Source organism: Talpa europaea, assembly GCF_964194135.1.
Source record: "Talpa europaea genome assembly, chromosome: 1".
NCBI classification, from domain to species: Eukaryota; Metazoa; Chordata; class Mammalia; order Eulipotyphla; family Talpidae; genus Talpa; species Talpa europaea.
In genome coordinates, this window is record NC_140073.1 from 108,175,059 (window position 1) to 108,190,350 (window position 15,292).

General features: G+C 35.6%; 1 protein-coding gene across 1 annotated transcript in view; it reads right to left on the bottom strand.

Moving 5' to 3' along the window:
* Positions 1–348: 348 nt before the first annotated feature.
* CFAP210 (cilia and flagella associated protein 210) overlaps positions 349–15,292 on the bottom strand; it is a gene marked incomplete at both ends in the record, with an annotated part of 32,226 nt that continues 17,282 nt past the window's right edge. Inside the window, 4 exons of the mRNA XM_084255321.1 lie at positions 349–693; positions 7,625–7,789; positions 9,296–9,488; positions 12,626–12,765. Coding sequence (XP_084111447.1) covers positions 349–693; positions 7,625–7,789; positions 9,296–9,488; positions 12,626–12,765 — 843 coding nt within the window. The remainder of the gene's footprint in view (positions 694–7,624; positions 7,790–9,295; positions 9,489–12,625; positions 12,766–15,292) is intronic.

Genomic DNA, 15,292 nt, shown 5'->3' on the forward strand with positions numbered 1-15,292 from the left:
ACATAGCAGATTAGTGATTGCCATAGGCTATGGAAAGGGGAAGTAGGGAGTTTCTGCTTGTTTAATAGGTAAAAGTTCTCCTTTTAGAGCAATAAAGTTCTAGAACTATATAAGGGTAATGCTTGTACAATATTGTAGATACACTACTGGATATTTTATATGATTTATATTGTGTATATTATCAAAATTAGAAAAAGGAATCTGAGTTAACGTGGGTGGGTGAGAAATCAATTAGACTTGACATAATTAGTTGAAGAACAGCTTTATTAACAAATTTTAGGCATATAATTCACTTTGAGTTGTAGCTCATTCTATCAGCTACAACTTATTCTGACAAAAATAAACTTTCTACCACGTAAAACCTAGTCTTCCCTTAGATTTTTGAAAATTATTATATTTTGATCCATGAGAGTTATAAAATGGAAGCTGAACTCCAGTAACATCATTTGCCTGATAGCTGGGTCTTATCCCACCTCTGTCCATAAACACTGGCCCACGACCACCTCCAGGTCCCATCTGAACAGCTTTTACTAGAGGGTAAATATGTTTATTTGTTGACTCAGATTCAAATTCAATTACTTCTCTGGCATAATCCTGAAATTCTTTCTCCTTTTCAGCCAAAAGTGCATCAGTTAGTCTCCAATAGTCCAATTCAGCTTGTTTTGCTTGCTTTGCATTGAACTTATTTTTGGCCTATTTGGAAAAAAAAATACATTTTTATATTGGTAAACAAGATTAACTTTCTAAATAGACATAGCATATGAAGTTATGCATTTAATTTTCTAAACTCATTGATATTTTACATTTCCTGAGTACATAGCTATATAATTTATTTCTAAAACCTTCACATGCTTCTCATATAATGCTCAAAGTATTGGCTCAATGAAACTTACCTTAATAGCTTTGTATGATGATAACATCTTCAACAAACTATAGAAAAATAGCTAAAAAGCATGAGGTTTAGATAAAAATGAAATAACCCAAGTTGAGAATCCCATTTCTACCATTTTTAAGACATATACTTTGGCAGATGTAGAAAACTACAAGTTACGTATTCCTGCCCAACCATTACTCTGATGGAACTCACTCAAACCCACTGTCTTTAGTGCAATAGGCTACGTGAACCATGCACATAAGATTCAGCAATGAATATCTGAATTAAATTAAACCAGTTACATTCTTGTTTCTCAATAATTTGAAGTTGGAATGAGTGACTTTCATTATATCAATGTAGGTTTATCTGTGGCTGCATGGAATAAATACTCTGAAATCTTCCAAAGTTCATTTGCCAACATTTTATAAAATTTTTTTGTAAAGATTTATTTATGCATACAAGAATTGGGGTGTAAGCCAGAGGTGTGGGGGTGGGTGAAGGGATTCACCAGAGAGAATGGGGGAGCAGAACAGGCAGATCTACTGAAATACACTGCTGAGGGGAGCAGCAGGTAAGGCAGGAGAGGTCTGCTGAGCCATGTGGGTTGCTCCCTGGCCTGCCTGGGATTGAACTCACACTGCAGTGGCTGGCAATAGCTTGACAGTACTGTCTTTAACCCCTGCACAACCAGGGAGGCCCTAACATGTTTTTCTTTTAACTGTTTATAAAAATACTGTTATTTTAACTTTATATTACATGACATTTTATTTTTTATCAAATTATATTAACAATTTGTTTACAAATCTATAAACTTTTAAGGATACAGCTCACACCTTGAAGTGCACATGCTTAACTCACTCTCTGTATGAGGTGATTTTAATGCTTTTAAAAAATTCTATGAAATATTGACAAGATTTTCATTTTGTCTTCTCAGCAACATTTTTGAGAAATGCTGAGTTTATTAAAAATTAAGAATATTTTTCTTTACTTATGAATGTATTTAAAACATTCATGAAAACATTTTTCAAAATCAGGGATCTCCCTGGTGGCCTAGGGGTTATGTCTCAGCACTATCACCAGCCACTGCAGCATGAGTTCGATCCCAAGCCAGGGAGCTAACCCACATGGTGTGGCAGACCTCTCCTGTCTCACCCGCTGCTCTCCTCAGCAGGGTATTTCAATAGATCTGCCTATTTTGCCCCCCCCTCTGTCTCTGGTCCTCTGAATCCTCTCATACACACACCCCGCCCCTGCCCCACACCTCTGGTCTACACCCCAGTTCATTTATGCATAAATCTTAAAAGTTTCAAAATCAATAACCAATACTTAAGCATAAAATAGTTGCCCAAACCTGCAATCTGTCATAAGTTGTTTTGCTATTTTTATCATAAACTGAAATTTATGAGGAAATAGAAGCCATATGAATATAAAACACCACGTTTTTTTTATTAGTTCTGTAACAAGGCAAAATTAAGGCTTTAAATGTTACTTGTTTAATTTATTATAGAATACCAGGAACTTGAAAATGATATTCAGTGAGACTGGGGGAAAAAGTCAGAAAAAAGCTAAAAACTATCTCATCCAAGGTCAAATGTTATAATTTGGGAACTTGACAAGAACCATTTGGGTTATGTTGGTTTTCCAGCAGTTTGTAAATACTGAGGTAACGGGGGAAAATATTTGAAGTACAGAAAGGAAGTGACAATGGAAGGAATGGATTATAATACCGGATCACATAGGTGGTACCTCAAATTTGATATGTATTAAGCATAAATGTAGGTCATAAAGTTTTAAAATATTGATTTAACATTCTAAAAGTTATAACAAATAGGTAGCCAATGGGAGTAAAGTAAGAAACACCTTGAGGATGTTAGATTATAAAACAAAATGTATCAAGTATCCCATCTTTTCTTTCGAAATTGTACCTCAAAGAAACCAAACTGCTGATAATGAAAAGTTCTTTGAACTTCAGCAAATGAATAAAAAGAAATGAGAGACTATCAACATCTAGCCACTTCTTCATGAATTAAAAGGTCTAAGCAATCAAAGGCTGTTCATATCACAGAAAGTGAGATAACCATCATTATGTGCCTTCTAATAGGTATACCCTATAAGGAATTTTCACCAGAATATTGAACCTTAATGTGAACTAAACAAAGTTTATGAAATGTAGGGAACATATTAAACTATACCACAGAGATCCAGTCAGAAAAACCCAGACTTATAATTCTAAAAGACAAAAACCTAGTTTCTTAAATAAATTGCAACACTAACATAAAGACAAGGAGGTAAAACTTTAGAGGATAGGGCTGGAGGAGTTAAAGCTTAAAAGAGACTTGAAAGACGTAACCAGATGGAATATATGGGCCTTACTTTATCCTGTTTGAAACAACAAATCTTAAAGAATATTTATGAGACAATTTTGGGGAAATTTAAACACCAAATGCTAATAGGTTTAGATGTGATAATGGAATTGTGATAATGTTAGTTTCAAATGAGGAGGTTGGTCAATTTCCCTCCACAGGAAAAAGTTTATTATTAAAACCAAACAATCCAGAGCACTACTGGAGAAGTATTTTTGCTACTATGTCAGGTAAGAACTTCAAGCTTACAGCATTTATGTCTGTGGGCACTGTTACCTTTCCAGCTCAAGGGGTGAAAACTTGTAAATTTACTGGGCTATTCATTTGGTGGGGTGACAAAGTAACTACAAATAGAAGAGATTTTTGAAAGCAAGAGTTTTAGAAGGATAGAAGTAATAAACTCCACAAACACCCTTGGCTAATTGATAAACTACACATTCAGTCAGGAGACCCTGAGGGAGAGCGCCTAAGAAAAATTAAAAGCCTGGAGAAAATCGTTAATATGCTTTTCTTTGGAAAATCATCCTCTACCTATCACAGTTTTTGCAGCAGGGTACAAAAGCACTATTGGCTTACTTACTCTTAAAAATGACTGAAATGATAAATTTTAGGTATATTTTATCACATAAAAAATAAGTTCAAGCTCAACAAATAGTAATAAAGCTATGAAAAGATGTTTAATATCTTTAATCATTATGCAAAATAACATGAGATAGCACTACACTAGAGTAGTTAACCATTAAGGGATGACAACAAAATGTCCTCACATACACTGCTAGAAGGAACAGGAAATGGAACAACCATTTTGGAAAACAGGTGTAAGTCACAAATGATTTTTTTTTTTCCCAGATCATTTTCAGTCTTTTTTTTTTTGGCATTTTTATTTTAATTTAAAATTTATTTTTATATTCCCCATACAATTACAACCCCCTTATTCTGACCCCAAGCCCTCCTTTCCCTGCTCCCCGACCCCCCATAGAGTGTCTCTGGTTCATAGTTGTTTGTTGATTTTGATATTTTCTTGTGTATAGGAAGGCTACTGACTTTTGCATGTTGATTTTGTATCCTGCCACTTTACTGAACTGATTAGTTGAATTAGTTTTTCTGTGGAGTTTTTAGAACGGGTTCTCTATGTATATTATCATCTGCAAATAATGATAGTTTGACTTCTTCTTTTCCTATTTGGATTCCTTGTATGTCTTTCTCTTGTCTTATTGCTCTGGCTAGGACTTCCAGTATTATATTGAAAAGCAGTGGTGAGAGTGGACATCCTTGTCTTGTTCCAGATCTTAATGGAAATGCTTTCAGCTTTTCACCATTGAGAATGATACTGGCTGTTGCCTTGTCATAGATGGCCTTTATGATATTGAGGTATGTTTCTTGTATCCCAAGAATTTCAAGGGCTTTTATCATGAATGGGTGTTGCACTTTGTCGAAACCTTTCTCAGCATCTATTGATATTATCATATGGTTTTTATATTTCTTTTTGTTGATGTGTTGGATAACGTTGATTGATTTTCGGATGTTAAACCATCCTTGTGCCCCTGGAATGAATCCTACTTGGTCGTGGTGAATTATCTTATGGATACATTGTTGGATTCTGATAGCTAAAATTTTATTGAGAATTTTTGCATCAGTGTTCATTAGGGAGATTGGCCTGTAGTTTTCTTTTTTTGTGTTGTCCCTGTTCGGTTTTGGTATTAGTGTAATGTTGGCTTCATAGAACGTGTTTGGTATTGTCCCTTCCTTCTCAATTTTTTGGAAGAGTTTGTGAAGGATAGGCACTAATTCGTCTCTGAATCTTTGGTAGAATTCATTTGTAAATCCATCAGGTCCTGGGCTTTTGTTTTTGGGGAGGTTTTTGATTACCATTTCAATTTCGCTGCTTGTAATTGGTCTGTTTAGGTGTTCTATTTCTTCTTTATCTAGCTTTGGGTGATTGTAGAGTTGTAGGATTTTGTCCATCTCCTCTAGATTGTTGGACTTGTTTCCAGACAACTGTTCATAGTAGTTTCTGATTATTCTTTTGATTTCTGCTGTGTCCGTTGTGATTTCTCCTCTTTCATTTGTGATCCTGTTTATTTGTGCTTTCTCCCTTTTTTCCTTTGTGAGCCTGGCTAGGGGTTTGTCTATTTTATTGATTTTTCTGAAGAACCAGCTCTTGGTTTCATTGATCTTTTGGATTTTTTTTTTTTTTTTTTTTTAGTTTTGATTTCATTTATTTCTGCTTTGGTTTTTATTATTTCTTTTCTTCTATTGGTTTTGGGTTTTTTTGTTGTTCTTTTTCTAGATCTTTGAGCTTCGAGATTAGGTTGTTTCTTTGAGTTCTTTCTTGTTTCTTGATGTGAGCCTCTATTGCTATATATTTTCCTCTTATTACTGCTTTTGCTGCATCCCATACATTTAGGAAATTGGTGTCCTCCTTGTCATTCAATTCAAAGAATTTTTTAATTTCTTCTTTGATCTCCTCATTAGTCCAATGGTCTTCCAGTAGTGTGGATTTCAATCTCCATGAGGTAGGAGAGTTCCTTACCTTCTTTTTATGGTTTATTTCTAGTTTGATGCCTTCATGGTCAGAAAAGATGCTTGGTATGATTTCAATCTTGGTGTATCTGTTGATGTTTGTCTTGTGCCCCAGTATGTGATCAATCCTGGAGAATGATCTGTGTGCGCTTGAGAAAAATGTGTACTCAGATTTTTTTGGGTTTAGTGTTCTATAGATGTCTGTTAAGCCCAAGCACTCTAGATCCTTATTTAGAGCTTTAGTGTCTTTACTTATTTTCTGTCTCGTTGTTCTATCCATTGTTGATAGTGGTGTGTTGAAGTCTACTACGTATGTGTTTCCTCTGATGTCTGTTTTCAAAGATGACAATAGTTGTCTGATATATTTTGATGCTCCTTCATTTGGTGAATATATGTTAATGAGTGTTATTTCTTCTTGAAGTATTGTCCCCTTGATCATAATGCAGTGACCTTTGGGGTCTCTTTTTATCTTTTTGAGTTTGAAATCTGTTTTATCTTACATAAGTATAGCTGTTCCTGCTTTCTTTTTTGGTCCATTTGCTTGTAGGATTGTTTTCCATCCTTTAACTTTGAGTCTATTTTTATCTTTCGTAGCCAAATGTGTTTCCTGGAGACAGCAAAAGGTTGGGTTTTGTTTCTGAATCCAGCCTGCGACTCTGTCTTTTTATTGAAGAGTTTACATTTAGAGTTAATATTGATATGTTAGCATCTGTATTTGCCATTGTGTTTGTCTTTCCTTTGATTTTTCTTTCTTTATTCTTTTAATAAAAATTTTTTTTTTGGCCTTCTTTCGTTGTTATTCGTCCCTCTGAGGTTCTGGCTTTAGGACTCTTGTAGTATTTTTTGGAGTGGGGGTTTAGTCGTAATGAAATTCCAGAGTTTCTGTTTGTCTGGGAAGGTCCTTATTCTTTCTTCATAGAGGAAGGAAAGCTTTGCAGGATAGAGTATTCTTGGTTGGCATCTGTTGTCTTGAAGTCTGTTGACTATGTCCCTCCACTCTCTCCTTGCCCGTAGTGTTTCTTCAGAGAAGTCTGATGTCAGTCTGATTGGTTTTCCTTTGTATGTTATCTGTTTCTTCCCTCGTCAGCTTCATTATTTTTTCCTTGTCTTGGATTCTTGGGAGCTTTACTATTACGTGTCTTGCTGTATTTTTCCTTTCATAATGGAAGTTTGGTGTTCTTCTTCTTCTTGTATATCAATTTTCAGCTCCTTCTTCATGTTTGGGAAGTTCTCTTCAATTATTTCCTTGAATATTTCCTCTGTTCCTAGGTCTCTCTCCTCTCCTTCTGGGATTCCTATAACTCTTATATTTCCTTTCCTCATAGAGTCAGATAGTTCCAGAAGTCTTTCTTCAGTCTTTTTCCTTTGTACTTCTCTTTGCTTTCTGTTTTGCTTCTTTTCATTTCTGTGTCTTTGAGAGTGCTTATTCATTCTTCCATTTCCTCTATTCTGTTATCACTGCTTTTCCCAGTATTCTTCAGCTCTTCTGTTAATCCTTTGATCTCCTGCATTTCCTTCATTTCCCTCTTTAGGGACTCAATTTCATTCTTCTGAGTGTTGTTTTCCTTAATGTAAGTCACAAATGATTGAATGCCAAATCCTTCAAACATGTTCTAAATCCTCTGGTACTCCCACTCACCTCAAATCTTAAAACTGTGAGATCCACTTAATACAGACTCAGGTTTATAGTAATAAAAAGTAAAACAAAGGTGAATATCATGGCTTTCCATATGCATATGTAAAGAGATTACAATCTCTTTAATAATGTAACTAATGCACAATGCACAACAGATATTAAAGAAGCATTAATATTTGTGCAAAAGATATTTATTGCTAAAATAAGTAAACATTTAATAATACTTACTATTTGCTGAATATGGGCCTCTTGAATTTCTTTATGTTCTTTATCAGCTTTGCGTTTTTTCTCCTTTTCATGCTCATAGAAAATTTGATCTGCTTTCAAAATAGCCTGCAATTGTTCTTTATCCTCTATTTTTTTTTGCCTTTCTTCTTCCTCTTTATTTTTCATCTAGATGGCAAAGGCAAAGGAAAAATTAAACCTATTTGCAACCAATGCTTTCTCGCAGGGCACTAAGTTAGAAATCCCCAAGCTGAAAGTCAGCCAGGAGCAATGATGGAGCACAAAAACCTATATACCTGGATTGACTTTCAGATGGTCAGTTTCCTGAATAGCACACCATGCACAAAATGAAAACTTAGAGTGATACGGGTTTAAATAAGAAAACAGGAATAGAAAAGCAAGAGCTGGGCCTCCCTGGTAGCACAAGGGGTTAAGAGACAACCTGTGAAGGTGTCCTAAGCCACTGCAACACAAGTTCAATCCCCAGTTGGCCAGGGAGCTACCCACATGGAACAGCAGACCTCTCCTGATTTGCCTGCTGCTCCCTTCAGCAATGTATTTCAGTCAGTCTGCCTGTTCTGTTCCCCATTCCGTCTCTAGTGAGTCCTCTCGCCCCCCACACCTCTGGTCTGTACCCCAGTTCTTGTATGTATAAATAAATCTTTATTTATTTTTTTTTAAGATTTATTTAATGTATTTATTTATACAAGCACTGGATGCAGTCAGAAGCGCGGGAGGGTGAGAGAATTCACCAGAGCCAGAGCGTGGAGCAGAGCAGGCAGAAGGACCGAAGTACACTGCTGAGGGGGGCAGCGGGCGGCAGGAGAGGGCTGCGCGCCATGTGGGACCCTCCTCAGGTGGCCGGGGAGCAGCCGGGGATCGAACTGGCGCAGCAGAGGCTGTGGGCAGCTTCGCAACCCAGCGCTCAACCGCTGCGCCACCGGGGAGGCCCTAAATAAATCTTTAAAAAAAAAAAATGAAAAGAGCTCCTCAAGGGAAGAAAATATTTGTAAGTGAAAAGTTGCTACAGTGTTTATAAACTATCCAATTTAAATGTCATGACAGTCAGTCATGTAGAAGATAAACTTTGAAGGATTAAGAAATATAGAACTGCCACAGTAATTTTTCTTGCTTTGTCTTAATATTCCAATGCAAATATATTAAATGAGTAAAAATTTTGAATTTCAGATTGTCCTGAAACAAAGAGATTATTACTTTGCTTCTATAAACATCTTATTTGTAATTGATTGCTCCATCATCTTCTGTTAGAAAGTAAGCATGGTCGGATTTCAAGAATATAGGAAATAATTTGTACTCATTTCTCAAATCTCTGAGTTCTTTGTCAGAGAGACAGAGGGAGTAGAAACTATAGTAGAAGGGGCTTTTTTTTTTTTTAAAGATTTATTTATACAAGTACTGGGTACAATCAGAAGCGTGGGAGGGTGAGAGAATTCACCAGAGCCAGAGCAGGGAACAGAACAGGCAGAGTGACAAAATACACTGCTGAGGGGAGCAGCGGGCATGGCAGGAGAGGTCTGTCACACCATGTGGGATCCTCGCCAGCGGCCGGGGATCGAACTGGTGCTGCAGAGGCCACAAGCAGCTTCACAACCCAGTGCTCAACCACTGCGCCACCAGGGGAGGTCCATCACTTGTCATTATTGAATTGCTTACCACAGTGGCTCTGTATTCTGCAATTGCTTTTAATTCTGCTTTATTCTTTTCATATTTTTCTCTTTCTTTTTTTTCCCATTCAGCCTCAGCTTCTGCAATATCTCTAGCAATAATCAAATCTTCGTTGTCAAGTTTCTTTTTCATTAGTTCACTCAGGAAGTTGTTGATTCTTTCTCTCCGTTCCTCCATTAGCCTATAATAAAATAACGATGTCAAATCTTCATGGATTGATTTGTTACAGAGCCAATATAATTCAATTAGCGAGTCAGATATTTTAAGTATTTTATATGCCTAAAAGAAGCCCCATTACTCCATTTCTCTCTCTATATATATATACATATATACACACATACACATAAAGTGAAAATTATTTTAATACTTTATTTTTAGAAGTATATTCTAAAAATACAAAGGGGGGTAATGTATATAATATGATTTTGTGTCTGTTTCTGTGTGTGTTTCTGTGTGTGTATGTATCAAATAAAGTTAAAATTCTGTACAATTAAAAATATTTTAAGTACTTTATTAGACTGCTTACTCTAACACTGAGGTTGACTTTATAAAATAAATCAAAGTACTTTCTTCAAGTAAAACCTAAAAAATATCTAAAAAATTTATCAAACTTCTGGATAACTCCACCCTCTTACTCTACCCTGTCTGCAACTTATGTACAGCACTTTATGGACTTAATCTGTTTCTCTCCCTTTACACTGAGATTTCCAAAGTCAGAGTTAAAATAAGTCCTTCCTCACTCTAATCCAAGACCAAGGACGGTGTCTGGCACACTCTCAGTAATAACTAGGTATTTGTTAAAGGAATGGGAACATTTTCATTAAGGAAGTTAAGGGCATTAAAAAAATTTTATTCCAGTGTGACAAACACACTAATTTATTGAGTGAATTGGCAAAGAAACCTGAGAGAAATAATGAGAAAGGACACAATGCATTCCACCAGTAAATTACAACCTAAGGTAGAAAAAAGACATTTATGAAAGTAAGTACAAAATGTAAAGGGTAATAAATACCATGAGAAAACTGGAAAATGAAGTGGGAAAATGAAGGAGGCAAAGGAAGACTACATGGTGGAGGTGATATTTCATCTAGGATTTCAAAAATAGTATTTTAAAACATTATTATTTTTAAAGATTTATTTATTTATGCGTACAAGATCTGGGGTACAGGCCAGAGTTGCAGGGGTGGTGAGAGGATTCACCAGAGACAGACTAGGGAACAGAACAGGCAGATCTACTGAAATACAATGCTGAGGGGAGCAGCTGGTGAGACAAGAAAGGTCTGCTACGTCATGTGGGTAGCTCCCTGACTGGCCAGGCATCAAACCCATGCTGCAGTGGCTGTTGATAGTGTGATAGCTGTGTGTCTTTAACCCCTGTGCCACCAGGGAGGCCCTAAAACATTATTATTGATTGCCAACTATGGGCAAGGTGCTGGAAACATAACATTTAAAAAAAAAAAAACCTCTGTTATTATGGACTATTTATTATAGCTGCATTGGAGGGACAGTACCAAATTAAAATCGATAGTGCTACATATTATGCAATGAGAAAAAAGAAAGCAGTTTAAAAGACATGGAATTTGGGGGGCAGACACTGTAATTTTAAGTATTACAGTCAGGGAATGCATTAATGAGAAGGCAATATTTGAATAATAATCTAAGAGTTATGGAAAGTTATAATAGCCAAGATATGGAAACCATATGCCAACTGATGATTGCATGCTAGATAAAGAATATGACTGAATAAACTGGTGTCTACATATGCACAATGGAATACTACTTAGCTATAAAAAAGATGAAATCTTGCCATTTGCAGAAAAATGAAAATAACTCAAGGGGATTATGCTAAGTGAATTAGAAGGAGAAAGACAAATATTGATACTCTCAATAGATGTAGAGTATAAAGAAACAAAGCAAATGAGCAGATAAAAGAAAAAAAATAAACTAGTGGGCTTTGATGACAGAACTGTGGATATTAAAGGGGCACATGGTGGGGATAGGAAAGGTGGAGGGGACAAATGGTGGTGGGGTTTTGAAGTTGTTTTATTTTTGGTTGATTTAAAAAAAAAAGAATTACAGGTCTTAGGCACACAACTCCAGGCACTTCACTTTTTTGAACCAATATTAGTATATACATTAACACATTCAAACCCACACATTTCTGCTCAAGTCCCTCAAATTTTGGCACAACTCATAACTAACACATGACTTTAGAGTTTTATATTCTGTGTTATTACACTGTGCCCTTGTTAAATTAGTGTGAATGTTATATGAGAATATTTTCTTTGGAAGGGGTTATCTATTCAACTATGAGTAAGTTTTAAGACCTTTAAATTTCTTCATAGCCTTATAGATTACTAATGCAAGATCATTTGGGTATAAAAATATTTTTCACAAGTGCTATCTTTAATAAAAAATTCATCTTGACCGATACAATTTATTTTTTTGTAAAATGCTCTATGTACATTAAAACATTTGAGATCAGATTTAAATAAAAGAGCTAAGGGAGGGCCTCCCCGGTGGCGCAGCAGTTGAGCGCTGGGTTGCGAAGCTGCCCGCAGCCTCTGCAGCGCCGGTTCGATCCCCAGCTGCTCCCCGGCCACCGGAGGAGGGTCCCACATGGCGCGCAGACCTCTCCTGCCACCCGCTGCTCCCCTCAGCAGTGTACTTCGGTCCTTCTGTCTGCTCTGCTCCCCACTCTGGCTCTGGTGAATTCTCTCACCCTCCCGCGCTTCTGACTGTACCCAGTGCATGTATAAACAAAACAAACAAATAAATAAATAAATAAACATGCCTCTATTAAAAAAAAAATTAAAAAAAAAAAAAGAGCTAAGGGAAGTGACCATTCCCCAGAGAGTATACAGGAGAAATACAGCATGAGTGACAAAAAGGAAAAGAAGAACAGTAAGAGATGAGGACTGAAAAATGAGGTTGGGGTCAAGTGGAAATCAGGATGGTGTAGAGCCTTATGGGAGATAGCACAACTTCCCTAGGGAGTACACCACCTTCATTTCTTACTGGTCCAGGTGAGCTCACCTATATCCACAGCTTCAACTACCACTTATATATCAATGACTCACAAAGTCATTATCAGCTCCCTCTCCTAGCACATGGATTTCTAGTTTTCCAAGCATGTACGTGTCCTCAATATTCCAAGGGAACCCGGACTTCACACACCCCAAACTAAAATCATGTCACTAAATACCCTAGTCATATGAAATTGTATTCTAAAGACTACTCTCAAGTCACAACTTCTGATTTCCAGTAAAATAATTTCAAAGAACTATATTAATTACATAAATTACTTTAAAAGTTTACCTGTGTGTTTCATCTTCTTTTTCTTTCCTCAATTGTGTAAGACATTTTTTCGCTTTGATAAATTTTCTAATCTTTTCATCAGCTTCTTCTTGTTGCTGCTGTTCTACAGCTTTTATCATATTTTTATCATTCAGGTGTTCCTTGGGGGAGAAAACTGTGTATTATCCTATCACAAACAAAATCTTTCAACATATGAATGTTAATAAGAACCTGTTAAATGGTTACAGTCTCTCTGGTTACATTTTCTCTCTGGAAATTTATCCCATAAAGATGATCAGAGATGTGCATTAAGTTTTATGAACCATAAAACTTCATAAAACTTCATTTCAAAGTTATTTATAACAGCAAAAAATTGGGAACAATCTTTAAATATTCAATAATGTGGAAATGGCTAAATTATAGTCTAAGTGACATGGAGAGATACAAAAAATCAGTAATAACATAATTGGTAAAACATATATATGATAAATAGGTACAAATTTATGATATATATATAACCAGAAGAAATGTATCAAATATTAATATTAATCTTGAGTACGAGACTATGGATGACTTTTACATCTTCTTAATGCTTTTCTGGATTTCTTTTCAATTATCTCATTTCTTTAAAAATAATTACATAATCAGAAAAAATACACTAAATATATACAACTTTCATTTAATGTTTGAATAGTTAATATAGTTGCATGGAACATAAATTTTAAATATTTAAAAGATACACAGTGTGAAGTATCCTCCTTACTCCAGCTACTACTTAGTCCTAATTAGGACTGGGTTCTGTGACCCCAACCTGAATTAGCCATTATAAAAATATGTGCCTTTGAATACAATAGCCTGGGTACATTTAGTGTGTTTTGTTATTATAAATGGAAACCAATTCAACATGAAAATTATTAGATGTGCCATTTAACCTTCCAATATATATTCAAAACTCAGTGTCTGCTTTGTGCCTAGCACTCTTCAATTTTACAGTCTGTTACTTTTTTAAAGTCCATAATCTGGTTAAAAGATGCATTAATCAACTGAAATGCAAAAATGTTAAAAGTATTGTTTTGAATACTTTCTTTTTTTCCCCCCCTATGTTCACTGTAATATCCATACAGATTTTGTAGAATAGGAAAATATGGAGTTAAGTAACACAAAATTAATTCTCATTTTTAAACACTGCAAGTCTTAGCTCAAGGTCAGACAGTAGTAAATGGCAGAGTTAGCAATGAAAACAAAGTCTATCCCACTCCAAAGTGACTTGGAGAGAGGAAAAAATAGTGCATCTGTGAAACAGGAGTAAGATTTTATACCAAAGAAACAATAAGGTTAGGGCCTCCCCTGGTGGCACAGTGGTTGAGCACTGGGTTGCAAGGCTGCCCGCAGCTTCTGCAGCACCAGTTCGATCCCCGGCCACCGGCGAGGGTCCCACAAAAAAAAAAAAAGAAAAAGAAAGAAAAAAGAAACAATAAGGGTATAAGCAAAACTTAGAAATTAAAACTTTGATAGCTAAAATTAAAAAATTCAATAGAAAAGAATAGAAAATAAGGTTTAGAGTAATGCTCAAGGTCAGAAAAAAAAATGGCAGATTCTTCCTTCTCCATTAGTAGCAGGACATGGATTTTTATTCAAAGTGGCAATATGCCCAGCAAAAAGACTTCATTTCTAAGTTTTCTTTTCAGCCAGGTGTGACTAAATTATGACCAATGAGATTTAGTGGAAACCAGTTAAGTGGAATTTCTGGAAAAGTTCCTTAAAAGGAGAACAGATAGTTAGGGCACTCTTTGTCCTTTATCCTTTCTTCCTTCTTGCTACATAGAATGTGGCCATAAGGGTAGAGCTTTAGCAGCCATTCAGGGCAATAAGGCAACCTTAATGACAGAAGCTATCCATGTTCCAAGAATAGCAAAGGAAAGAGATGTCTCAGTCCCTGTTGATTATGGAGGTGCCATAAGTGTTTGGATGACTACTTCTGTACTTTAAGTTTTGATTTGTTTAAGGTACTGTTATATTTTGGGTTTTCTGTTATATTCTTTTGATCCTTTTCCTAACTATATAATAAAATGAGAGTTTTAAAAAATAGCTATCAATTCAGATAGTCCAATATCTATCAAAGGTTACTGAAGGGGTTCTAGAATAGAAGAGACAAAAAGGTAAGGGACAAAATTATACAAGAAACAAAATATTAAAAGTTTCCAGGATGAAAGGAATGTGAGTTTCCACATTGAAAGTATCAACTGAGTGTTCAGCAAAATGAGTGAAAATGACTTATAGTAAGGTATATCGTTATGAAATTTAGAGCTTCAGAGATGAAGACTTGAAATCTTTCAGATAAACAGAGAGAATGAAAGAAGGGAAGAAAACAAAACAAAACAAAAACCACATCAGATTACAAACACTGAATGAAGAACGCAAGTGGCATCAAATTTCTCAATAGCAATATAGGAAGCTAGATGGTTATAAAACCATGAATATAAAATTCTTAATTCTAAACCCAGAATTCTACATCCAATCAAAGTATAAAGCAAGTATGATTTGAGATGATAAACCTTTTAAATCAGAGTAAAAATTTTTACCTCCTAATTACCCTTTCATAGGAAGCCACTTAAAAATATATTTCAGCAAGATGCAGGAGCAAACCAAGAAGGAGGCAGAAGATTCAGGAAATAGAAGCTGCAACCT